Genomic DNA, 27,872 nt, shown 5'->3' with positions numbered 1-27,872 from the left:
GAAGACGCTTGATTATCTTGGCTCGTTGTTCCTTCTCACACCTCTGGTTTATGTTCTAATCTTGTAAGTGTTGTTTCTAAATCATTTGGTATGAAATGACTCTTTAGATGTTTGTATGGCACCTAGCACAAAGGATCCCAATCTCATTCAAGCCTCTGGGTGTTGCTGTAGAGCATTGGGTGAGTTTATATATAAATATTTTATAGTAATAGAAGTATTCCTTGAGGTATTTGGCCTTAAAGAGGGGAGGAGGACAAAAAAAGCGCTTGCAGATGTGGGAATGGGGGGAGTTTGATAAATCAGGAGGCTTATGCACTGTTGAAAAGTGTATCCTTCCCATGTATTTGTCTTGTGCTTTGATGCGTGCAACAGTGATTTCATAAGTGAATTGAAGCCAAAATACGTCATAGCAGTATCTTATCAAGTTGTCTTCAAATTTGCTTGAAGGTATAGCTCGTATTTTCTAACAGACTCTCCCCACATGTGAATTACTTGTATGCTGAATTTTGTGTTTTTGTGAAACAACAGTGTCACGCTGAACTTGATGCTAATTTTGTTTCTTCTGCAGTACAGACCATTCCAATGGGTGTGTTTCCCTTTTAATTTCATTTTGTTCTCGGAACTGATTGGATTTTACCATTTAGTTCATTTTTGCTGAATGAATTGCTCCTGCACAAATGTTAAGGTCCCTTTAAAAAAATTAATGGTAAAAGTTGAAGTGCTTTCATTTTTTTCTTTTTATTTGGGCTTCTTTCTGGGAAGGAAAGACCACAGAAGAGTGCAAAATATATGTTTTTTTTTTTTCCCTGCTTGATAAGCATGTGGTGGGGGGGGGGGTGTTACGCTGTATATCACAACCTAAAGCTATTCCAAGAAAAATCTTTAAGATGGTTACTTGAATCTGTGTACACTGCCCACCTGGTGGTTATGGAGTGAACTGTTACTTTAAAGAATAGTTTAAACAACAGCCATGTTTGGGGCAGGCTAATCTTGCAAAGAGAGCAGTACATATAACAGGAGTCTACTGTGTGATAAGGGGAAAATTCAGCTCACTGACTAGATGTTTTAATGTGCGAACTCTAGGGAAATAACATATTGACTATTCTGTTGTGCGCAAGAAAATTGAAGAACCCTTTGCAGACAGAGGGCTTGCAAAGGATTCTTTCTGTTTCTCTTAACCAAAATCTGTGGCAAGATGTTTGAAATCAGCAGGACGCTTAATGCTGCTTTGTTAAATAATGAGGTAATATTTTGTCACTTTTTCTGGGCAGCATCTGTTTTTTCTCCTTTTTCATATGTTTATGAAGGATTCAGTTTAATCTTCTGAAAGTAAGAGATTAAAAAAATCATTCTTCAATTTATCATTTTTCTTTTCCTTTTGATGCTTTTGGAGAATTGGGTTGTCTTTTATTTGCGGTTTCAATCGGCTGCTGTTGCCTAGGACATTATGCCACGTAAGGCTTCTAAACTGCACAGAGTAGGTAGTTATTAACGCTGAATTGGCTTCTGGTATAGTCCATCTGGGCTCTGTATGAGAGAGCTTGCTAGCGGCTACTGATGCTAAGATACCCGCAACCTTTGGGATGTATGCGTGGTGGAGAGGGGCTCAGTGATATGAGATCACTTCTTTTAAGGGAAACTGTCATTAATGAGTCAAGAAACTGCTCATTTATGGTAAGGAGAGGGAGGGGGGGCTGGGAAACAACCCTGGGATTTCATTTTGATATTGGATTAGCTGTTTAAGACAAGTTTCTTTTTTTTGTGGGGATGGAAGATAGCGTTTTAAAATATGCTTTGCTGAGGGGCTTGCTGGCTGATTCTGGAGAGGCTGTATTGAGAATTTGATGCTTTACAAATATGTCACAACTGTGATGCTGTGGTCAGGCACTTACCCTGAAAGATAAATGGTACTATTGGAAACACGAGAATAAGGTTGACTTTTTCAACAATAGGATTCTGCCTTTGTCTTTACAGAGGGAGGCCTCTGAGGATGTTTGAGCGTTTGTTTTAGTGTTCCTTGGAAAGCCTGCATGTGTGGGGTGCTTTTTGGGAAAGTGGTCAGTGTGCAGAGTACCTGGATTTATAGAGTGATGAAATAGCTGGTTTTTGAGGAGAGCAGTTTGCAATTATTGTTTCAGAAAAATGGCTGAATCTTTTGATATGCATAACAAATTTATAGCAACAAAGTAGGCTGAAGTTGGAAAGACTTAAAAAAAAAAAAAAAAAAAAAAAAAAATTTCTGGGTTCCTTCTTCGATGTTTGTAATCCAGAAAGAGACCGGGTTTAAAAAAATTTGCATTACAAATTTAACTTTAATATTCGATGTATATTTGCACGTGAATGAATGGTAATATACTAGCTCTGTAGCGTTTCAATGCTGGTGTGTTCAGCCTAATAGGTCACTTAAATATTTGAGTTAGGAAATCTGTCTTCCAAACTAGTTTAATCTTTGCTAGTTTTTGCTAAGCTACAAATGTGCTCAAAAAGACGTATGGTAAGAGAAATTCTCTGCAGCCCTTTTACATTGTTCATATTTTAATTGAATTCAATGCTCGTTCCACAAATAGGTTGTATGATGTCTTTTAAATGCGATTTTCTCCTGGCTTGGTCTGTTTGTAGCTGGATTTTATAACCTTACTATATTTCATACGTTTTATTGGTGTGTTTAGTCTGTGTGTTTGAGCGTGTCTGTGGCTGAAAGAAATTTAAAATGTACAGAATGTCAGTTCTGAGCTGAACGGTTCTGAGGGCATATTTGTATGTTTGAAAAAAAATAAAACTTCAAGAACTGCAATTATTTGATTACATATTTTCACAAGTGTTTAAGTGGGCTTGGTTTGTAAGTGGGTTTTCTTTCTCTAGCAAACAGAGCTCGGTGGGATTGTAACGTGGCCCATCCTAGCTTCCTCAGCTTCTAGCTCCCAGGCTTAAAACCGCTTGCAGTAATACTGAATTTTTAAGAACCGTCTCAGGCTGTGTGGAGACGGACACCCGAGCGATGAAATTAAACGTTTCCTCCGTGCTGGCAGCGCGGTACGGGCGGCTGTAGTGGAGGTGAACGTGAAGGCACGGTCAGTTGTGACACGGGGGGTGCCGTGCCCGTGACTTTGGCCAGCGGGTGCCTGAGGAGAGCAACTCCGGCTCGGGGAGGGGAAGGAGCGGACGGGTGGCGGTGTGCGGGATCGGCGAGCAGCCCGGAGAGGGCTGCGGGACCGCAGCCGGGGGCCGAAGTTGTTGCACTTTGTCCGCGGCAGCCGGCCGAGGGCGAGCCCGCATTGTTCGGCCGGGCGCCTTCTTTCCCCTCAGCCCGGGGGCGCGGTGCCGGGCGGGGTTGTGAGGTGCGGGCGGGCGAGAAGGCGCCGTTGGGGCGCCCCGGGCTGAGGGGCCGAGGCTGCCGGGCCGCTCCACGCCGCGGGCAGCGCCCACCCGCTCCGGGCGGGGCCGGGCCGAGGATCGGCTCTCGGCTCCCTTCACGCGGGCCGGGAGCGGCTGAGGCGCGGGGCGCGGGCGCTTGTGGCGCGGGGGGTCAGGGAAACCATGGGCGCTGTCAATCTGGCGGCGGCCGCTTTCAATAGCACCTGATGTTGCGGCGCCTCCCCGCGCGGCGGCGGCCAATGAGCGCGCGGGCGCCGCTGACAGATGGTGCCATAAAGGGGCGCGGCGCGGGGCCGCCGGCAGGCAGCGCCAGCAGCGGGAGCGCGGCCCTGGCCGTCCCTGCCCGCCCGCTCCGCTCCGCGCAGCTCCGCGCCCGCTCCGCGCCCCCGCGCTCCGGCTCCGCTCGCGTCCTCGCGCCGCACACGCGCTGTGCGTGGTGGATCTCTAACAAACACCAATAAAAATCAGTTCCCTGAAACCTTAGCCAGTCTGTAGAAGAGTTGAAGCCTTTCAAGACCCAATATTTGCCATTAAGAATGGTTATGGTAGGTATTGGTAGATTTAAGCTCGATCGTAGCGGTTTGCTCTAGAGGTAGCTGTAGAGGCTAACATACAGATTTCCCCAGATCTGCATCATTCTCAGTCTGTGTTTTCACATGGGTTTGGCTTGCTGCTGCTGTGTTTGTACATGATCTCTCCCTTTTTTTTCCCCCCCCCCCTCTCTCTCTCTCTCCTCTCCTCTCTCCCCCTCCCTCCCTTTCATATTTAATGTGTGCGTGTCCTTTAATAAAGGATGTACTCGGTCGTTTTAAGGTAATTGTGGCTTCTCCCAGAATAAAGAGAAAAGCTCGTTTCTGATGCGAGGCTGGTATGTGGCTAACCGAAATGCAGAAGGAAGAAGAGGCTTTTTTTTTTTTTTTATAAGGGGCGGGGGGGGGAGTTAATTTCCACATTGACATTTTGGAGATACAAATGCGGAGCAAAATCCTTGGGAGGGGGGGAGGAGAAGAAAAGGGGGGGGGGGGGAAGCCTCAAGATTGGTAATTTTCTTTTGGTGGACTGCGCAATAGGTATGGTAATTTTAAAAGCGAGTGATTTATATGAGCTTCAGTAAATGCTGCATATTGTATTTCAAAGAGTTTCCTGTCATGACCTCATAAAAAGAGGAGGAGGCTTGTGTGTGTTGCAGCGCCTAGTATATGTCGATTTTGTTGCATCGCTGGGCAGCCGCGCTGTAAGAAGGAATGTCAGCTTTTACATAACGCTCTCTTTGCTTCCGACTCGGTGAGGGGCTGTGAGGGTCCATCTTGGTGAGCACAGATGGAGTGGAATGGCTTGAAGATGGTAAGTGAGCGCGGCCGGCCGGCTCGGGGGCTCCTTTGTCCGGGGTGGCGGCGGTGGCGGCGGTGGGGCTCGAACCGCCCCGGCCCCGCCGCGCTGCGCTCGCCGCCCGCGGGGGATGCGCGGCCGCGGAGCGAGGAGGAGGCAGGGAGGGAGCGAGCGATGGCACCGGCCGGGCCCCTCCGCCACCGCCACCATCATCACCGCTGCCACCGCCACCACCGCTCCTGCGGGGCCCCGGCCGGCGGCGGGCGCGGACCCGGCGGTGAGGCGCAGGTAGCGCGGGGGGCTTTGTGGAAAGAATGGAGGGGTGTGTGTGTGGGGGGGGAAGCAAGGAGGATGGGGGGGCTTTTTTTTGTTGTTGTGGATTTTTTTTTCGTGATTTTTTTTTTTTCATCCTCAGTATGCCGGGAAGGAGCCCGGAGGCATTTCTGTGAAAATAGTATTTCTATTTTTAGAGCGCTCCGACCCGCTCGCTTCGCTCTTTTGTGCTTGTCTTTTTTCCCCCCCCCCCCACCCACCCGCGGAGCGTGCGCGCAAAATGGGCACGGGCAGGGCAGGGGCAGCGGCGGGGGGCAGGGGCAGCACCGAGCGGGGATGGGGGGGGAGAGGCGGGGGGCACCGCCCGCACGATGCCCCCCACCCCTCCCCGGTCCCCCCCCCCCCCCGCCCCGGGTACCCGGTGTGAGCGGGGAACAAAGCGGCGGCCTTCTCCCATTCTTACAGGATTGTCTTTGTCTCGCTGCTTGTTGTGATGGGTGTAAAACAAATAAGATTAGACTGAGCAGCCGAACTGAAAGCGATAGCTGGGAGGAAAAGCCAATGAAAGGTTGCCGGGGAAACGAGCATAGGGGAAGCTGAGTGGGGGAGCAGGTGGCAATCATGTGGGAATACTGCAAACAGTGTAAAAAAAAAAAAATCTAAAAAAAAAAAAAAAGCAGGGGCTACCTCGATTATCTTTGCTGTTCTTTGTGGCAGTCACAACTTTAATTATTCTTTATAAATAGGTGTTAATTACATTTCTGGCTCAGGCTTACAGTGATTTCTAGAAATCTGTTTTTAAGCATCTGTTCTTTCTCTGCGAAAGAGGGGTATCTTTTTTTCCCTCTTCTTTTTTTTCCCCCTTCCCTGCTGTGAAATTGTACGTGCAAAAAATGGCAAGGAATCCTGTGAGGCAGTATAAAAAAAAATGTAAATTATATTGAATGAAGTTGACAGAGGTATAATAGTGAACTCCCACAGCTGATAGCTTCTGCAAATCATTTCTTAGAATTTTCCAGCAAATGTCCCTATGAGAACAGTAGGTAGAATGAATTTACCCTAAGCAGTGATTTTGTGTTAAGTGATATTGGTATTTTTACGAAATCAGATGGTTATATGGCAGAATAATCAGTTCAGGGGAGTTCACCATATCCTACGGTTTATGTGCTGAGCGGAATTTACGAAAATAACGAGATTATTCTCCTCTTCGTCTCCAGCCCCACCTTTAGCCACCGTCTATTCTCCATCTGCTGTAGCAATACCCACTTTCAATGGCAGGCTCCTTGTGGCAACTTTACTTCTTAAACTGCAGCCGAATATTTCGCTAATTGTGCTGGTCTCTCATTGTGGTGGCGAACAATGTGAAATTGCAGAAGTGCATCTTTAAGGGAGGCTATTGGTGCTCAAGTGTTAAAAAGCGTAGTAGACTAGTAAGTGATAGACGGTAGCGTAAAAGATATAAAAATGTGGTTGCCCAGAAAATGCTCATCTATCACACATCAGGAGGCACGAGAGAAGCAAAGCAGGAATACAGAACACGCCTTTCTTTCTGTCTTCACGTTTCCAGATATTTTTTCACTTTTTTTTCCTTTCTCTCATGCATGATTACTCCGAATGCAAATCGGAGCAGGGATGTTAGTGCTGGGTTTAAATAGGAATGAAAAGAAAAAACCCTCTTCTAATTTGCTTTGTTTTATGTATAGCTTCTGCTGCAATCCTGCCTGTAAAGAAGTAGCTGAATGGCCCTCTGAAAACTGCTCTGCTTGACAATGTAAAGGGGAGAAAAATCTTCAGGGTGTGTGTGCAAGTGTGAAATTGTGTGCTTTATATCTGTGCACATGCACAGGCTATATTCTGATATGTGTAACAGTTGTACGTGAGAGTGCAAATGATTTTCTTCCATTTGAAACAGAGGTACTGTGTTCTAAATCTGCTAACTTAGTCATGACAATAAATAAGGGTGCCTTTTATTATACACAGCTGCATTGTTTGCCTTAAGAGTCATCAGCTAGTAGTTACATTTTCATTTTCTGTTCAATTTGGTATTTTTACAAAGATTTAAAAATAATGTAATCCTTGTTTTATGGCGCACGTGTTCCTGCCCCGATCTTCCTCTTTTCTTTGTTTTAAGAAGATATTAATGAATACAGCCTGCCTGTACATGGTGACATTCTCTTCTTGCATGTAAGAGATCGCATTGTAGAGCCTCCTATAGAAAAAAAAAAAATAGCCATTAAGTTGGTGAAATTAATAGCTAGATAGCTTGGAATACCAAAGATTAAAACAAAACTGTTTTCTTTTTAGATAAAAAGGTAGAGGAAGTGTAGCTGTCCTTAGACAGGGTATATTTTAAATATTGTTGTCTTGGTGAACAACTAGTCAGGATGAAATTTACAATTAGACATCGATGCAATGTGAATCCCAGTTTAAAATCCTGTCTCCATGTACTTTGCTGATCAAGTTCCCATGTTAGATACAGAGATGCCTCTCCACTGTTGACTGGCTTGGTTGCCTCCTTTGCTTTCTTTTATTAATTTTGCCTTTTTTGAGCTCTCTGAAAGTGAGCCTGAGCTGTTGTGACAAAGGATGGTTACACTGAATTAGAAGGGGTATATTTAAAAATCCCATTTGAATGGGTTTGGAATAGTCTTCCTCATCTTTATTTGGTCCTGTTAAATATTTTGACTCTACTGAAAGAAAAATCCAAATGGATCAACCTTACATATATTTAATGCATTGTTTTTTATTATCTTCTAGGTTATAGTGATTTTTTTCTTTAATTATCTTTTCATCAACTTTTCTAGTTGGTATGCTGCAAATGTATTAATTAAATGCAGGTTATTTTGTGTGTAATTGTCATAGTGTTGGTACATAACCTAGAGCCACTCTACACCCAAAGGTTTTTGAAAAGAAATAGTTTGCTCGTGTCCCATGTTCTGGCAGGGGAATTTGTTGTTTTCTGTGGGAACTTGCACTTTCAAAATATTTCAGCAAGAACCCCAGGCAAGAAATGGGCAGTGGCAGAGAGGATATTAGAGCAGGGAGGGAGAGAGATGCTGATAACTTGACAAATCCACTTGTCTGTTTTGGCAATCTGCGTCCACTAGACAACTAATTTACATGCCTGGACACATTAAAATGTACATTTGTTTGTCTGTGGGACAGCTGACTGGATACACTTGGATGCACTGGCAAATACTGCATTGCAGTATTTTTTTCAATGTCATTGGGGTTTGGGGGGAGAAGTGGGCGCAAACAGCCTTTTTGCGAGTGAGACGATGATAAAAAGCATGGCACCTCTGTAACCGATGGGCCAGATTTTGCAAAATTTGCTAATCCGTGGTGGGAAGTCACCCCTCCCCCATTGCACTCCTCTCTCCCTCGTTCTTTCTGTTCTTCTTTCTGAGCAGGATGGAAGAAGAGATGAGTGTGCATGGATTTTGTGTGTGTGTTCATGCATGTGCATCTTTCTCTCGCATCTGAGCGGATGCTAAAGAAAACACTGGGATTGGGATGAGAATGGAAAGGGCACTCCCGTAAGGTAATACTCCTCAATTGTGCGTGTGAATGTCCGGTTACCGAAAGCATAGGACTTCTGAGTAACTCAGACAGCAGGACACATTTTTCCTTTTCCAGAGAATTTTGTGAAGAGTAGGGTTACGTGTCAATTCAACAAGTAAAATAGATTTAACCGTAATAAAATCGGTATCTAATGCGGACTTAGCCTTTGCATTTAAGTACATTTAACCATTTGAGATGATGTAGAGTGAAGATGATGGAGAAATGGGCGTTCAGATCCTATTTGCTTGCTTGCTCTTTTTCTTTCCCTCAAATGATCCATCTTTACTTGTTAAAATACTGGAATATTTTGGGTACAGGGGGCTTTTGTAGGTCACTAGCTTTACAGCAAGAAGAAAGGAGGGAGAAAAGGTCTCAATGTGTCAGAGGCAGTAATTGTCTAAAATTAGCCATCTAGAAAAGGAAGGGAAGGCTTGGAGGAAAGAATGAGGCACAAATACGTGAAACTGCACTGTGCTAGTCAGGGAGATAATGAGTGATAAATCTGAACTGGTGCAGTGGTGTGATGCCCATTAATTTCTCAGAACCTTGACTTTGCAGGTTTGTTACTTACTTTGTTGTTCACACCTTTAATTATAACCAGTTTTGGATGATAGCTTGGGGCACTGAAGATGAGACCTTTCTGTTTGTTGTTTACTTATTTGAGTATTCAGACAATTTGCAATAGCGTTGGAACATCACTGTAAGAAATCAAATACTTTCAGATGAGATTATAATAAGAACGCAATTAATTTTTGCAACTACCTAACGCTGTCTTGTTGGTAGCAGTTACATTGCTTGCATGTATTCATTAAGAATTAGCTCAATAGCACTGGTGTTAGGTTTATCTTTATTTTCAGTAACGGTAATCCATGTTTTTCCTAACAGTTTTGGGTCTCCTAATGCATTATCGCTGCTTTAGGGCCCCATAAAGTAGAGAGAAGGAAGCTGAGCATCTTTCTTATCTATTGTTCTACCCTTGATTGTGTCTTACGTGAGGACTTTCTCCTTCAGTGAAGAAAATCTGTAAAAGTCAGGAAATGCTGTGAACCAGCAACAAATCCTTAATTAAATGGGAAGTAAAAATAGAATATTAAGAGAAAACACTTAAGGGGAAAAAGATAGATGGCTAAACCTTTGTGTGTCCTTTCTGAAAATGGGTTAGTTGCACGATAAAATGCAAGCCTGGCTTTGACAATATTTAGAGTCGTGATGTATATAAGATGCTGTAGTACGCCTTTGTTGCTAAGGCACACGCAATTGCGTCAGCAATGCTGTTGTGATGGGAAATTATGCGTCCTTGAATTCTAAAAAATACTTTTCCTCAGGTTCATTTATTTTTCTTAATACTAAATTCATTTTTATTGCTATGAAATCTCTCATATGTTACAGTTGGTGTTTTTCCCAATGCGTGGATCGTGCGCCAGCATTTTTTAGGATGGGGGCTGTAGAGTGTTTGACTTCTGAGCATCCAGAAGTCTTGGAGGTAAAGGCAATGCGGTGTGTTTGTTTCAGAGCAGATGCGAATGAATACTGGAAGTTGCTCTGTAATTCAGTGCTTCAGGAAGGTTCTCTGCGTAACGGGTTTCTGCCCGCATCGGTGCCTTTTGGTGCTGGCAGAAGGCACTGGTGCCACTGGAGCCTTTCCAGTAGTGCCAGTCCTTCCTACCCCATTGCTCAACCATGCACCTGGCTGAGCTGTTGAAGGGAAACCAATGGCTCCCTCTGGGTCTCGTGTCCTCAGGGACACTTGGTGAGGACATTGTCCCGTGTAGAGACCAAAAAAGATGGGAAGGTCACCGCACTGCGCCTGGGCCCCGTGCGCCAGCTTGTGATTGCGTGCATGCTCGGTTGGAGGAGCTGATGGCTCTTCTGTATTCGCTCCCAGGTTGAGTGCTCCTTAAAAGCTTTTGTAGGTACATAAGGGATGAAGGAAGCTTGTCCTCTTTTATTTTTCCTTCCCTTATGAATCTTTCATAATTGCGTACTTGAAAACTGGCAAAGACAATAATACTCACAATTCATAATTTAAGCTGGATCTGACTCATCCTGTAGTGTTGTGTGCGGCTGCCCAATGAGGATGTGGAATTCCAGGAGCCGACTGTCACGTTATCTCTTGTGGTGCAGATGAGTACAGTTGCCAGAAGTCCATATTTTTTTACGGCTATTAAAAGCGAAACTGGTATTTGACTCAGAGTTATCATTAAGCTAAACTTTCTTGGAAATTTTCACATTGGGGTTTTCTGTTTAATAAACAGATTAATTTAAACTCTAAGTGTGTGCTATGTGCCTATAGCGAGTAGGAAATGAACCTGTTCATAGCAGCTCAGGTTTGAGAGGTTCATGGTAAAAACCACACAGGCAAAATACTAATAGGTTTATTTGAGTTGAACACTGACTTGTGGGGAGGAGGCTGTGCCTGTTCTCCATCGTTTGGAGCTGGTGTGGTGTGGGCTCCATAGGCTTGAGCTTGAGCAGTTCTATGTTTGGTCATGCAAAATTCACCGCTCCACAGAGTTAACCCATGTTTAAACTCCTACACCGTGGTGAAGTGTTAACGCGTTCTGTACTTGGGAGCAGATATTTGGGGATATCGAGTTCTTCACTCGATTGAAGAGTTTGTAAATGTGGTTGTTACCTGCTGTCCTTGTACTCACCTTCTGCTGGTATACCTGGAGCTTCAGATGGAGGTCGGTGCCTCTTTGCTTACGGTGTGCAGAAGAGCTGGTGGGCACAGACTCGCCCCTTTTATTTCTGCAGAGCAGAAGGCGCAGTCACGATGCCGTGGAAGTAATAATGCACATAAACAAATACTCCTTAAATAAAAATAGTTCTAATACCGCTCCCTGTATATCTTTGTTCCAAATGAAGTTACTGGCAGTAGATGAGTAGGGGGAAGTTGATTTTTAGCAGAAAGCGTGAACGCTGGAAATTCTTCCTAATGTGCGTGTGCCAGCTATTCTGTAGCAGTATTGCTGTTGATTTCCTTCCTGTAATAGCAGCTGTTCAGGGAATTAATCTCTTTACTCAATGCAGAGGGGTCCTGAAAAATGCAGTGTGCAACTGCTGTGGTGGTTGTGGCCATTTTTAGAGTGGCCACCGATGGAAGGTAGCGCCATGATCCAGCACAGTAGCATATTGTTCTTCAGCCTAACTGGGCCAGGACAAAATTACCATTTTCTCTATTTCGTGTGCTCTGTGAGAGATTCCGGAGTGCACTTCAGAATTTGACATTGTGTTTGATAATTTATAGAGCACAGTTTATATTTAACTGTAGACACACTAATCCAGGAAAAAGAGTAGTGTATTTTTAGAATCCTTTTTTATTGTCTCTGCTTGTCATTACCAAACTACTGAAAGAAGTGTTCATAAATGTAGATGCTCACTGGGATAGAAATTGAGTTTAATTTCCATGATTAGTCTTTGCTATATGCAAAAATCAAACATTATTTGTGTGATATGTGGTTATCGAGAAGCTTTACAGCCATTTTGGCAGGAGCCACTGTGTTCCCTTCCGAGGCTCCCACCCCAGAGCGGACTGTGGCACCTCAGCTGAATGCTCCAGCAACCAGAGATGCTTAGGTGATTCTTTTCTTTTTTTTTTTTTGCTTTAATAATGACACAAGGTAATGCCTTCTGTTGTTTCTTTGAGCTCTTCTTTGAGGCAAAACACTAGACTGAATTCAGCTCTAAAGAAGCTTTAAGTCTGACTGGTGAATATTGGAAGGAAAAATTAGGCAACAGAAATAGCATTAGCATAGTTATTTTGATTTTTTTTCTTTATTTTGAAGCACTTGAGTAACATGTACTGTGTTAGGGATATTAAGATGCTTCTGCCTAATAATCTTAACGCTGCTGCCATTTTTTAATGGTTACCTCTTGCCCTCTGAGCAAAATGTGTTGTATGGGGTTTGAGTTACTATTTCGTGGTGACTTGGGACCTGCCCTGCCTGTGAGCAGGGGCTAAGGCTGCAGGGCTGCTGGCAGGGGGTGTTAGCCTAACCACATCATAGTCAGGATTGCTAACCATGGGCCCATTCCTTTACTTTAGGAGGAGTTCTGAAATCTTTGAATGCGTTGGTGTCTAGGGTATACTTGTTTATTGGAGTAAGGATTTGGTGAACTTGAATATGAATTTATTTGGAAACTTCGGGAATTCAGGAAGAATTTTAGTACCAGGGATAAGGAAGATGTTTGGTTTGGCCTAGGGTATGTGTATTTCTTATTTCAAACACTGTTTCTGTCTAGGATAAACCATCAGGGATGGTCTTTTAGCCTGACCTGTGACAGATGAGTATGTCCTTGATATTTTGTCCTTTATTGATGAATAATGCATAATTAAACTGTGGGTAATGGTCTTTGATCTCAGCATAGGTACTTTTCTGCATGAGATCTAATTCAAATAAATATTACTGATATTTGTCCCTTCCATACATTTAACATATTTTGTTTAAGCCATTGTGTAGATATTTGTGATACCATCAAAGTAAACACCTACCTCTGTATATTAGGTCATTCCTTATCACTCTTCCCCCAGAAATTTCTCAAATCCTCAACTTAATTTTTCTCTTTTTGACCCTTAAGATAGTGATGGACATACTACTTCGGAGTAATTCATTGTAACTTGCTCTACCAGAGCATGTTACAGAAGCAAGAATCCCTATTTTCATGAAGATGTTGTTCCCATCCTCAACATTAGTGTGGTACAGGGCTGTAGATTTGCAGGTGAATTGCAGAAAAGCTGTAAATTTCATCTTTATTGCTAGTCCAGTTCAGTTTAAGATCAGGAGAGGAAATAAGTTGTTACTTCGCAGTGAGCTAACACTACAGATGAAGGGGATGGAAATTCCTGTGTTCTGTTAAGTCCTATTTTAGGGTCTGTCTCTTAGACCTGCGAGCAGCAGTAACCATAGAGATGTTGTTGCCAGCAGTTGAGATGTACACATGTTGATTAGTGTTTCCTAATTGCATTTACCAGTGTGTCTTCATTAAGGTCCTGTTGAGGACAGAGCCTAAAATACCTTGGTTGTGGTGTGTGTCTTGTGAAGCTATAAATTGCTGCGTAATATAAGCACTTTTTTGTATGAAAAATGTATAGGCAACACTTTAAAAAAAAAAAAAAAGTGTGTATATATGGCTTAGAAGCTGAAATCCTACTGCAGCGAACATTAAAGATTCTTAAATTACTTAAGGGCTTTTGAAAATTATAGCTTTTGTTTCTAGAACTTTGCTAGTAATAACAGCAGGTGGGGGTTGGATGTTCCTGGGCTTCATGGAGAGCCTGCTTTGGCCTTGCTTTGCCTTGGCTTCTGGTAAGTAGACTTCTTTAGGTTTTTTAGTCTTGATCCGGTAGCATGGTTGTACAGCATGGCTTGTAATACAGCTTTCACTGTCTAAACTTTCAGGTTGCGAATGATTCTAGATTATTTTCTTAAAGGGAAAAACAAAGTGGAATTGTGACAGGTCTACAGCAGCTGAAGACTTGCTGTCTGCTTATTACACTTACATATACGTACCCGTGGGAATCTGTGCATGAGTACACAGTATGACACACATATTCCCAGGTTGGTAATATAGTTCAGATATAGATTAGCAGTGTGCAACTCGGTAATATGGTCAGTAAACTAAAAAAAAGTAGGTGGTTATTAGGAAACAACTCCAAGCTGAAATAAAATCCAGAAAGTAAGAAAAAACATAGGAAGATTCTTAATTTACATTCCTTTTGCTTCAGTGTATTTTTAGGTTGTATCTCCTTCACACTGAAAAGCTGTTTCAGGTGTTTCTCTAGCATGCTATGTATTATTACTATCTAGTATTGAGGTTTTTGAGAACCTCTCCAATCTTTCAGGGTTTGTCTCAAATACTTAATGTTTTGGGTTTTCTTATCACCCTGATAACACAGACATTTAAATACCATTTTTGTTTGTCCCTCTTGAAAAAGAGATGACTAGGCAGTCAGGGGGAGACCTCTTGCCTTTGTGGCATCTGTCTGATAAAATGCTGTCCATGGTGGAAAAAGATGCTTTCATCAAACTTTGGCTTGTAGCATCAATCAAAAAAACATGTCATCTTACTGTTGAGATTGGTTTTTGTTTTTCTTCAGACCCCTTTGGCCTTTGTATGCATCTTGAAAGAATTAAGTAGTAGCTTGTGACTGAAGTTTAAAAAACGTAGGAGGGAATAAGGAACAATACAGAATAATAAAATAGACTCGTGAAACTTTTGTTATGAGTGGTCTGACACAAATTTGGCAGAAATAAGATGATTGAAGAAGTAAATCTTCCTTCAGAAGGCAGAGCTGGACTGCATTGCCTTTGTTCTGGTTTCAGACACGTACAGGCCTTTGAGCAGAGGCCACCCTAGGGCGGTGGGTGGGCAGGAGCCATTGGTGGCCCTGTCCTGGCACAGAAGTAGGACAGCTCCCTGCCACCACTCTTGTTCAGGTCCGTGGTGTGGGGGGACAAGGAATCACAAGGGGTTTTGACCTGAGCTGATTGTGAGGTCTACCAAGTAGGCCAGGGATGCATCCATTTTCTGCTGGGTGTTGTCTGTGACTCCTCTCTCCAAAGCTGCATGCCAGAGCTGCGGCTGAGTACTGCGAAATCAAGGCTGCATTCTCCTATATTTTCATATGTAAATCAAGTTTAATGACAGAAATGATTGCAAGCAAATTCCAGTGAAACCAGTCTAAATAAAGAAGCTCTGAGTGACAGGCTTACAAGAAGTTGGTTTGCCTTCGTGAAAGGACTTAACCTGGTGCAGGGGTAGTAGGCAACTTCTGTGACCATTGCCTGTTATCTTAGTTCTTTCATTTTACTTTCTCTTAGTGCTGATAGAATGGATTCCTTCAGTTGGAGGGGACCTATAAAGATGAAGTCCAACTGCCTGATCGCTTCAGGGCTGTTGAGCCCACTTAATGTAGACTTTCCTAGATGTTTGGACAACACTGAAGAATAGAGCCAGACAGTACTGAGGTTTATGGGATGCGTGGCTTCTCCGTAGTCATCTCAATGAGTGAAGAAGCTGGAAACAGCAATGAAGCCTCATAGAAGTTCATAAAGAACAACAAATACTGTGAGTTGAGGTAATAAATATGATAAATCTGTAACAATACTGTGCTGCCCAAAAATCGCTGCACATGAAGTGCTCGCCCATACGTTGCTCTCCATTTCCATGTGTTTTCAGTAGGCTTGGGGAGGATCAAACAGCAGTACCCTAACTGGTGCTCCCCTCTCAATTTCTTAGCCTCAGAATACCTGCAGTGAGAGTAAGGGACCATACAAAGTATGTGATATGTTTATTGTCTCTTAGTGGTTATTGGACATGGAGTTCTGAGCATGGCTTCCTCTACTTGCATCTTAGCTATTGATGAAATGTTTAAGTTACTTTAGTGACATACCTCTTTTTCTTTAACCTAGTCCCTTCTGTCATTGAAAGCAAGTCTACAGTTGTTGATCCCATACTTCATTGGAACTTGAAACTTTTCAAGTTTCAAATAAATGTGATTTAGTGCATAATGCTGTTTTGCTTTTTCTGATATTGTGAGGGAAGGTGACTCTATGACTAGGTCAGGTTTGTGCATAGGCCGTTACACTCCTAGAGCTGTCACAGCTCATGATAGGACTTCAGTGGTCTGCTTTCCTCGGGTTTGTCTTCCTTTTGTTTTCTACCTTCTGCAAAAATTGAAATAAAAATAACAGGGTTTGCCTTTCTAGTTCTTATTGTGCTGCTGCAGTGGAAGTCCCTGGCCTGCCTACCCATTCCTATAGCATCCAGCATGACTTGATGTTGGCATCAGTTCTATCCTTCAGGCATTGCTGTGATAATAAGTAATATTGCCAGAGGAAGTGGACTTTACGTTCATTGTGCTGCAAATCGGAGACAAAATATTTTGCTTCAGCATATTTATGCAAAAGCATATAATGGATTAGATCAAGATAAAATTTAAAAAAAAACATTTTCTCATTTATTTGAACTGAAACTTTAAAATGAATGCATTTGTTCTCTATTTGGATCACTTGGATGCTCTGTACAATTATTGGAGCACCCAATGAATTTGAACTTGCTGAAAATGTTAAAACACTATTTCAACTTGAGTGTAGTGCACTCTGAAACAGATTTCTGTAAGGCTGTAGCCCTGCTGCCAGAGCTGGTGACTGCTCATTTTGAGCTGAGACTTTCAGCTATATCTATATTCAAGATATTTAATATGACTTCCCCTGGAAGGGAGGGAAAGATAGAGCATTTAAGAGTGTGTATGAGTGGGGAGTGTGTCAAAATATGGAGGGTTTGATAACGATTCATTTCTGGAATATTGGATTTGCCTTCCGGCAGATTTGCTCAAAAGCTTCATTTTCCTTCTTTATTTCATGTTCATGATGTATTTATTAGGTAAATAATAGCAAAGCCTAGTTGTATGGTACATAAGCTTTAATAAAAAATGTAATTGACAGTGAAATTTGACAGTTACGTTAGAAGAAAATCTGTGCTGGAGCTGCACACAGCATCATCTGCCTCTCTGAAGGTCAGTTTTGATGGAAGCGCACACAACATGCCTGCAAGGTTCAGGTGTACCACTTGCTTGCTCCTGCTGGAATTGAGGCTTTCAACGAATGAATAGTTAAAAATCACTGTTTTTAAACACTCCAGTGGGAAGACGATCTGTCCTGAAGATCTTACCATCCAGCAAAAATAAGCCAAAACACACGATGGGCTTAATCCCACTGAAGTGAGAAGTGGCATCATTAACCTGGGGCAAGGGCATACAGCTGCTGGTCCTGGGCCGAGGGGCCTGATCGTGCAGGTCTTTGTTCCACGCGATACGTATGGGTCAGCCTTACGGGGATAGCCATGTCAAAGACAAGTGTACGAGCAGATGGGAGGCCTGTGGCTGGATTTCTCAGGCAGCTTCTACAATTCTGCCTTTCCCACCTGCAGGAAAGATGTGGGACCCAGATTTCTGTGCCATCCTGACTTCCTTCTCTTCAGAAGAAGAGATGCTGAGAGATTTAAAAAAAAAAAAAAAAAACACTGTTTATTTTGTTGGAGAGGTTTTGTTTGTTTTTCCTTTTGTCATCGTTATTCAGGAGATGGCTATGGGACCTCTGCCATGGCACCATTTGTTTTCCCATGTACAAGCAAACAACTTGCAATGCTAATTAAAGAGCTTTTTTAGATAAAGTAAGAGCTTTGCATTATTTATCTAAATTCTTTTTTATGGGAGAATGTTCTGAGTTTGTTCATTAATGAACACTTAGAAATAATATAAAATTAGACCTCATGAATTGTTCATGAGGTGTAATTTACCATGATCATATTTCTTGGCATTTAGGTGCTGTGAACAGTTTATTATTCATAGATAACATTTCTGACTTATGTGGACAGCTCCATTTTAAGGACTCCTGAATCCTTCGTAGACTGAAGAAATTTATTCATTTTGTTGTGTTTTTTAGGAAGACTATGTCTCAAACACATCTCTTTGGTGCCTATACATATTTTTAAGATTTGTAATTGCTACTGGATTTTCTTCCCCATCTCAAATTCATTTCTCTTCATTGTGGAAAATGGGCAGCAGAGCATATGTAACTCGGATAACAAGAAAGGGTGTTAAATTATTTGCTGAATGCAAGCTTCTCACAGTGCATGTATGTGACAGTTTTTCAGTCCAATGTGCAGATCTTCTTTTAGACTACTGAGAACAAATCTTGTAAATATACAACATGTATATTTACATTTATGGAGCCATTGGCTATTGCTTATGCATGCAATAGGAAGATAAGACTGTCTTAATCAGTCTGTGGGTAGTTTTCTAAATGATTCATTAACTGTGCTTTGTAATGGTAGATGGATGTCACACATTTACTGTAATAGCAACTGAAGATTAATGTCAGTTATTGTGGCTTGTTTAAGCATTGTAATAGTTTTGTTTATACATACAGGTATTTGCATTATTGTTGCAGCTAATAGTTAAGCAGGAATAAATTGAAATTAATTGAATTAATTGGAAAAAATGTATATGAAGATACGGCAGGAGTATTTCTGAAACATTATTTGGAATGTAGGAGTTGCTAAAATGGGTATTTGTTGCTGATATTTTGTAGGAGGGGTTATACGAAGCCTTTTGGTAAGCAGTGTTTTGCAAAACACTGGCGAAGCTTATGCTGTCTTCCTGAGCAGCAAAGCTTTTCTTTGTGAAATCTGTCAAACCAAAATACCTTCTACTTGGCTGATGCATTACCATACTGAGAAAAGTAGTACACCAAGCAGCAATTTTTATAAGCAGCACTGTGATGAAACATATCCACAATTTGAGGTACGGGTTGCTTTTGTTTAACTGACAAAATCAGTCTTGAAATTCTGCCTAAGTCACAGATTAAAAGTAGTAATAGTAATAACATTGTGAAGATAGAATATTCAAATATTGGCGCTTAAATTATCAGTGTCTAAAAACAGCAACTAATGTATTTTTGCAACTACTTTATTTTTTCTTCAAAGATACTGTTAACCTGTATATAGAAAATAATGTTGCAGTATCGGAAGTCTGGCAAAAAAAATGACGGAAAAGAAAACCTGTGATGCTATATCAGTAGCAAATGCATATCAGCATACATATCTTCTGCAATATTTCAAGACCAGTAGTAGCTACCTAATGAGGTTCAGGAAGGGCTACAAAACCATGAAAACGCTGAAAGCAATGCGAAAATCATGAAAACAATTTTATATAGCATATATAGAGGTGTAATACTAATCTAAAAGGAATAATAGTATATTTTATATTTTAAAAACATTTCTGTGTTAGATTACTGTCCTGTTTCTGTATTTGTTTTATTAGCATCCAAATAAGCTCTTGGTGAGCTAAAGGTAGATTTATAGCCTCCTTTCATACTTTTTTTGTAATTTAATTGCAGCACGGTATTCTTTTTATAAAACAATAAAATAATGTTATTACCAGTAATTAAAGCATAATCAGAAGGAGCTCCTGGAAACTCAGTATCAATTTCAGAAATGTCCATATTGTGATAATAGTATTGAATTAACAATCTAAATCTTAGTGTTATAAATCAGAAAAAAAGTGAGTGGCATGTTAAAAATCTACCCTCTGAATAAATAATGTAGTTACTCTTATGTAATGTGCTGACTGATGTGGGATCAACAACATCTTAATATTACACACTCATCAACCATCAGTGTCCTTGTGAATGCATGTTGAACTCCGAACAGTTTGAGGTGGATGTGTAGGGGAGAAGACAATGCTCAAAGAAAGGGACTGGGACTTAACCTTTTTGTTACCATTAAGTCTTTACTAATAAAAATCAGTATGTACTGCTGAAACATTACTCCTTTGAGACCACAAGAATTCATGCTCTGGTACTTACCTGTTTTTACACAGAAATCACTATGCACAGACTTAAAAATTATTCAGTAAAAAAAATAATAAACCTTTCTAGTAAGTCTTAACAATTTTTCTCTATCAATATTTCTTACATAGAAAATCAATTTTTAGTAACCTACAATTTTGTAATAATTTGAAGGTCAAGTAAGTGATTTTTTTTCCTTTCTACTATTGAATATCTAATAATTAGGAAAACCTAATTGGAGCTGAGTAAGTAACTAGGAAGAAAACCTGGTACATGGTACAACACAGATTTATGCCAGGGTACTCAGAAATACTATACTAGTATATATTTGTTCAAGAACAGGCTTTCTCTGAGCAGCTTACGTCTAATATTCAGTATTTGTTAAATATCTTAGTTAAATTGTATTTATTTGCATGGAGTGGAAGGTGAGCATGTTTAAAATGCAACCAAAAAGAGTTTGCAAAATGCTTAAGTAGGACACCAGCCAGCTTTGAATTTTGTTTGCTTAAACAGACTTCTTTTTAAAAGATCATGGGGTTTTGTTTATTGTGGGAAACTGTATGTAGCTTTTGTTCCCGTTGCTAATAATAGGTGATGTACCTTTCTCATTGAATTGTGCTGAAGTCCTGCTTCTGCTGTAACTGAAACCAGGTACAGTATTTAGTTTGCTTTAGAAGGGCAGGACCAGTCCCCAGAATTGCAGTTTGTGTTGCTTTTATAATAGAAATGATCTGATCAGCTGACTTAAATACACAGCTGCAGTTAACCGTATCAGCTGTCTTCCTGTCACCTTCTGACTGTACCTTGTTAATTGCGAGGTTTTCACTGGCAAAGAGAATGGCGTTTGAACACAGACATTAGAGGAAAATATGCACTGTCCTGCTGGAGCACCTGGTGTGGAAGCTACTATATGAAATGGAGAAGGGGTGAAAATTTGATACAGCATATGAAATAATCACCTTCAGCCAAAAGGCAATGACAGCGTGGTGGTGGTGGTCAGCGGTGCAGGACAAGCCGTAGCGCTGGAGCAGGCCTGATCCCGTGTGGTGGCGGCCTCCATCTTCTGCTTGGCTCAAGGGAGGGATGCCAGGCTTCATACCATAAGGGTGGTGCTCAGGGAAAACCTGAACTGGATTTCTTTTGTTTTAATTAAACTGATACGGTATATATGAGCATGCTAAGCAGTGCCTCACAGGATGAGTGTTACCCTTACAGTGAGGAGAGCATACCCGGGCAGCAGGTTATTAGCGAGCTTAGGATTGGAGTTAGTGTCTGCTGTAAGGCTGGGGATGCGGAGATCAAAAGATTATCTTCCAGATGGACTCCTGAGCTAAACAGATTTAGTAGCATCCAAAGGACTTAGTATGTGTGAGTAAATACATGCATGAAATCGGATTGTAAGAGGGAATGTGGCTAATAGCGGGTGAGACAGAAGGCCCTGAACGCTGAGTGCGTGGGGTTGGTGCTGCCTCACGGAAGGTGTAGGTGATGGTGCTTGGCTGGCCAGATTGGCAGTGGGCTTGCTGACTGCTTCCAGGAGGTTACTGTTCCTGGGGAATTTGTGTTCAAAAGGATTCGGCTTTGTGGCTGAAGGCCTTTCTGTTGCTACACAATGTGGCAAGGTTTATTTTTTATTTGGAAATTGCTATGCCAAGTAGGTAATTCTGGGTCAAATAATCAAAAATAATAGTAATTCAAAACTTGTTTCAATTGATTAAAAAGGGGGGTTATTCTATAAATGAAGCTTTAAAGCAACACCAAAGCATTTCAATTTTAAAGAGAAAGCACCACTGACCAGCATATAAGCTATTTAGAAACTTAACCTGTGATGCAGTTAATTTTAGAACAGGCTCCTCTGTTTCAGTGTCATCCCCCCCAAACTACAAGCCTAATTTGTTGCAATATGTACCTCCCTGGCTTTAAAAAAGAAAGCTAATTAAGTCATGAGTGATTATAATAATTACAGGATGAGACGAGCGCAAGGCTCAGTGTCGGTCGCTCTCTGCTGTGCACCTTCCTGTGGCTCCAGCCTGTACCATCGTCTGTCAGTCCATTGTTGTCTGTCCGTCCTGTCCTAGGGATGGGCTTTGACAGATGCCAGTGCAGCTGCACTAGTGCCAATCTTACAGCAGACAGCAGAAGCTGCCATTTGCATTGCTTTGGTTCATCCATATCTGTTATTAGGTGCCCTCCCGTGGGCAGCCCCAGACAGCCTGGGCGCTGTAAGACAGGTACTTGGGCAGTGCCCAGGCTCTTGGTGTTCTTCATCGACATCTCTGCAGCGTTGTGTTGTAGACTTTGGTTCTCTGGTCCGTACCCTGCAGACATCTGCATCCATGCGGCAGGGAGCACTGGTGACAATAGGGCCACTGTCACACGTCTGCTTTGCTGGGATGGGTTCTTGCATGATGTTTTGGAAAAATCGGAGTACAAATCTGAGTATCTTTGGTGAAAATCAGAGTTCCGTGTTTCAAGATAGAACCACTTGTTAAAATTCTAGTCTGTGCCTGATAAGCTTTCTGATTAAACCTTTCTGGTTCCAGTAAATATCTAAAGACCTTTGTATCTTGGAAGATTGCGAATTCAGGGCTTTATTATTTAAAGAGGTGTCAGTTCGTTAGCGAAAAAAATAACCGGAGAATATAGGTCATCATTGGAACCAGGAAGTGTTATGTCTTGGGACACAAAGTTTATTAACCCAAGGCAGTCCAAATGACGACACTTTGCAGATTGACTGTGCCTGGTTAATGTTGTTGTCATTGCACTCTGTGATACCGTTATTAAATAGGTAAAATATTTTACCTTTTCATATAGAGCCATACACTTAGTTAATCTGATTTAATGGAACTATAATTTTAATTATGATTATTACCTTAAATTATAATTAAATTTATGTGGTTTAAATATACATTTGTGAAAATGGCTGTGTGATGAAAGCAGAAATCAGCTTCGCATTAACAAAAAAGAAGGGTTTTTTAAACTGCATCTTAGTATATGCTCACAGCCAAAGACTAGCATGACCTACTTTGCAACAATAACAGAGGAATCAAGCAGGGTTTTTTGTTGAAGTATCTAAATTGGCCATGAATGCTACCTACTCATTCGTTTGTAAGTATCTTTAAAAATAGCAATTGTATCTATGAAACTAAAGGCTTTTTTCTCTTTTCCTCTTACTTTGATTTAGATAATTAGCACCATGGAGCCTCAGGTGTCGAATGGCCCTACTTCCAATACAACCAATGGACCCTCCAGCAACAGTAGAAACTGCCCTTCCCCCATGCAGACGGGGGCTGCCACAGATGACAGCAAAACCAACCTCATAGTCAACTATTTACCCCAGAACATGACCCAGGAGGAGTTCAGGAGCCTCTTTGGGAGCATCGGTGAAATAGAATCCTGCAAGCTCGTGAGAGACAAAATCACAGGTAAGCTCTCGAGCATTGTTCACCTTCACATACATCAGGGTCAGTTTACATTTAGGGTCAGTGAAATCCCAGTGCTTATGTTACAAGTGCTTAGCATGGGACTTACTGCAAATATCACAGTAAATTTCTTCATGTGGTAGGCCTGCAGTTTTCAGTGATGCACATCAGATCTAGAACAACTCTAAGAGAAGCCTTGTGTTTCTAGCCTGTGCACAGAAATGAGAGGAGGAACAAACATTACCAGTGTGCATGTACATGCTTCCTATGCAACTTCTTGCAGCAGAGCTCAGACAGTGATACTGCATTCCTGATCATTCACAGAATGGCAGAGCATAGTCTAAATCGCAAACTGACAGTTCGTAACTTTGATTATTTCTTTTGAACCTTATCGTCCTTCGTGAAACTTCTGCCTGTTAGCAACACTTCAAAGTCACGATGGCTGTGTCCCTCACAGCCCACTTATCATTTCTTTCTGGAGCAGTAGTGGTCTGTAGTTGGGGGCCACTGCTCTCAATTTCTTTTGGATGCTTGTGGATGTTGGTTAATGTTAGCCTTGTTCCCTGAAGACACCTTAATTTGTGAAGACCCCTTCCTGCATGACATGGCACCCATTTGTAGGTGTCGTCAAAATGAGAGAAGTTTCCTATTACAGATCTTATCCCAATCTCAAAGAGGGGAGAGGTGTCTGCACCATCACTAAAGGTGTGGACAGGTGCCAGTGTGCCTAATGTGCTCTGTATCTTTGCTGCCACAACCAGGAAATCACTGATGCACGAGACAACAGCAGGATGAGCAATGACTTTTTATAGCTTGCTTTATAGGTTAGTTTTATAGGCTGTGTGTCTACTCGCACTGTAGGTGGGGAATAGCTGAAATTTCACTGCTGTTCAGTGCATCACCAGTGTTATGTTTAGCATAAAGAAAAGCAGCAGCCTCGGGAAGTGAAGGGTTCCAGAACAGGAGCCATCTCTTCTCAAGGATGCACTCCAGGCAGCTTGGGTGTGCATTCTGTGGGAAAGGGGCACTGTGCAAAGATAAGGAATTTGAAAGACAAGTCTTCATACCTACCTCTGTAATAGCCTGGCAGCTGTTTTATTGGCAGCATTAGGAAGATCTGCTTAGTGCTTTTAAACATGCAATGTTTCTTTTTTATTTACTTCCTGACATACAGCAATGTTCTTGTTTAACGCAAGGCACATAATAAATGGCAGTAGCCCCAGGGCAGCTCAAGTCCTCAGAAGTGTAGTCCAGCAGAGCTTTCTTCTTGCACGTTGACCATGATGTATCTATTTCAATATATTTTCTGATTGGGACACAGCTTCGGGGGTATGGAAAAAAACAGATTGAAAAATGGAGTTGACTTTTTATTTATTCTTCACTTTTTTTTTTTACTTAAAAGAAAAATCGGTCATAGTCATCCCTTTCCAAAAATTTCCATGTGAAGAGCTGAAGCTCTTCACTCTTACAAGCCTAGCTGACTCAATATCTCAATATGACATACTGTCCTTGATACCTGCTACCAGACTAGGTCCATATATATTTTTTTTTCTTTTCAGTTTGAATATGATCTTAGAAATTGAACCGTAGGTTACTTCAGTTATTTCAGATGGAACTGAACAACTAACCCTTGTCTGCAAAAGTCTAGTGTGCCTAGCTTGAGTTTTGAACCTACGAGGTCCTATGTTTCAGTAGCTTTTTTTTCTTCCCATATGCCTTAAATTCATGGGGATTTACTTGAAATAAAACATCGAGATTTCATATATTCTGTGTTCTCATGTAGAATTGGCAGCCTTTGTAAGTGGAACCATTACTTCATCTGCTAGGAACAGCGTTCTTCTTGTTCCATTTTATCTCTGGGCTTTTGTCTCTGTATTTGAAGATGTGAGAAATTGCCTATATGATCTTACAGACATATTCTTGGGTAGTTTTTGCCTATATTTCTTATTTCCATACCAAGTGCATAAATGGTTATGATCGGTAAAATATTTCATAACTATTCTTCTAAAATAAAAAATGCTTTGAGGTCACCACCCCTAAATGATTTCGGAGCCTGCATGTTTTAAGAAGTGATGCAAGCAGATAAGAACCAAACCAAGGAAAAAAACAATTGTCCTCCAAAGTCTCTGTGCCATTTATTTTTGCAAACAACTTAATCTGTTAAAGCTTCAGGCCTATTATCAAGGTATTGTGCAACATTACTACATTTCAGGGTATGTGTTCCTCACTCTAAATTGGAGTTACTAAATTAAATGGAGTTGTCAGCCAGAAGCAGTTAATAATCTTTTGATGGTCTTAGAACATGAGGAGTAATAAAATGGAAATGTACTGAGGTCATACCCAACTCATCTTCCAGGGTCATAATGTAAGTGAGGCTTATTGGATTTCATGTTTGTTTGTTTTGCATTTTGGGGGTTGGGGCTGGCAAAGCATGTTAGCAGGCTGTTACAGGAATGACCACCTTTTCAGGGTTCTTTGCTTCTTTTCCTTATTAAAAATCACTGTAGATTTATTTAACAGTAAAGTTGTGTCGCAGAAAAAATAGCGTTCTTAAGCTATTTGAGCTGAGATGGTGGAGGTCTGAAACAATTAGTTTTGTTTTGTCTGCTTTTGAATTTTTCATTGTTTGTTCAGAAATTCTTTTAATAAATCACAGCGAAGTGTATGCTGTTTTGTGCTGCTAAACAAATGTTTCAGCATCTGTTTAGAGGCATAGAAAAGGTCACAGACCAAATCATCATGTTAAATAGCTAGCCTGGCAAAACCATATTAGACAAACCTTGAATGTATTTCAGAGGCTGGACTGAATCCTTTACATGAACCAGTTAAATTCTATATTCCCTGCCCTGCTATGCAAGTGTGCAGATCTTGTGAAATGTTTAGGCTCTCAAAAATACTTTCTCAAGGATTTCAAAGCTAAGCAGAGTCTGTTAAATATATAGGATCCCTCTGAGAGAATTTGATCTGAACTGTTTTATTTTTCAAATGGATTAAACATTATATGTCAGCAGTAATCACCTGCTCCAAGTCTTTTTGCAGGTCTTTTAGAACAGTAGCAGGGTTTTTTTAAGAAAATTGATTCGTGATGTTACCCCTCGCTTTGGAAAGACACATGTTTAAACAAGCATATTCCTTTACTAAAAAAAATATGCTAATTTGGTAGTACACCGTACTGAGTTGAATAGGAATGACAGCTTCTAAGACAGCCTTTAATTTGGTATTCAAAACCAAAATTGTAAACTTCGGTTTTGTTTGGTAGCTTCTCAGAACAGGCAGGATATACAGTAGCATTTTTAAAAGATGCTAATGACTTGAAAGAGGAGATAGAAGTCAGGCATACATTTTAATTATGGGGGAGGGGCTGCAATAGAAAAATGTTTTTTTTTTGCTGCAGAGATTTTAAGGTAATGAGACAAGGAAAAACAGACTGAAGATAGTTGCCTTCATTTGGCAGGGGTGTTTAATAAAAGCAGAACTTGTGGTTGTAAAGTGTGCTTATTAAATTCTTCATTTACACTACCTAATTAATTCTAGCATTTTAAATTAACAGTGAAACTGGTCCCTGCTGTACCATTTCATAGCTACAGCATATTTCGTCCAACAACCCAGTTGTTCAGGTTTAATCAGCTGCTCTCAAAAAAAATGAGGAGAAGGAATTTGAGTTTTAGAAAAAACTAAATGACACAAACATTTTAGAACAGTTTTAGATGAAAGGAGATGACTTTACGGAGGAGGACTATGTCTTCAGATGGATGCGAGGCTCAGTTCTTACAAGTGACGTTAAACTGTATAGCACTGCAGATGCACTCCATTTCTTCTTTTGCCCAAAGAAAGCTAGTAATAAATCTCACTGACTTAAGCTGAGGAAGGGAACAGCTTGAATTCATTAGAAAATTTTCAGAGGAGAAATGCTGAGCTTCTTTTGTCAAAAGATTGAACAAAAGATATAGTCAGCATAGTGGCCATCAGAAGCATTGTGATTGCTGCTGGCCAAGCGCATTGTCCTTGTTGACTAAATCTGCAGGTGGGGAAAAGAGGATGCCTGTTATAAACTTAATTGGTTTGGTAACCTGATCTGAGCTATTTAGAATTACACTTCTGTTTCTCTATAGCTTACACAAATTTGTAGCCCCTGATCTTCAAATAAGCACTATCTAAAATTTTTGGATCTCAAATATTTCATACCTTATAAAAATCTTTCATACCTTAAAATGATCCGGGCACGCTGTAAAGCAGAATATTTATTGATACAGGATTTCTGTGCATCACTTAACATATGACAGTTTGCATATTCCTGCTGTGTGGTGCAATTTGATGTTCTTTGCATGCATAATCAGGAACTTCATTGCTCTTCTCCCCAAAAAGCAACTGTTTTAAATTGTTCCTTTTGAATTCCTTTATGATTATACACAAAGACTTACATCTTTCATTTTCATTTCAAGTAATTATGACAGGACTGATATAGACTTGAATTAAGATTGTAGTTCAGAAATAATGGTGGCATCGTAAATGTAATATAAATATTGATGATCCCAGTGAAAAGGCAGAAAAGACAAAC

The 27,872-nt window shown here is 41.1% G+C and overlaps 1 protein-coding gene across 15 annotated transcripts in view; it reads left to right on the top strand.

Annotated features, from left to right (window-relative positions):
- The first annotated feature begins 954 nt into the window (after positions 1-954).
- The window catches only part of ELAVL4 (ELAV like RNA binding protein 4), a 65,142-nt gene continuing 38,224 nt past the window's right edge, over positions 955-27,872 (top strand). For 2 of the 15 annotated variants that reach the window (XM_032192012.1, XM_032192010.1), the window contains exons 1-2: positions 1,521-1,674; positions 23,077-23,317. In XM_032192012.1, the coding sequence (XP_032047903.1) occupies positions 1,558-1,674; positions 23,077-23,317 (358 nt within the window). In that variant the 5' untranslated portion in view covers positions 1,521-1,557. Of the gene's footprint in view, positions 1,244-1,520; positions 1,675-1,882; positions 1,908-2,458; positions 2,495-3,768; positions 3,921-4,113; positions 4,244-4,421; positions 4,446-4,501; positions 4,720-4,863; positions 4,993-6,608; positions 6,773-8,396; positions 8,519-15,436; positions 15,620-23,076; positions 23,318-27,872 lie in introns of those variants that run through there. The other 13 variants (XM_032192013.1, XM_032192019.1, XM_032192017.1 and 10 more) reach the window with 13 other exon arrangements.

This window comes from Aythya fuligula, chromosome 8 (assembly GCF_009819795.1).
Source record: "Aythya fuligula isolate bAytFul2 chromosome 8, bAytFul2.pri, whole genome shotgun sequence".
Taxonomy (NCBI): Eukaryota; Metazoa; Chordata; class Aves; order Anseriformes; family Anatidae; genus Aythya; species Aythya fuligula.
The sequence above is the reverse complement of the archived record's forward strand: the minus strand, read 5'-3'. Positions and strand labels throughout refer to the sequence as shown.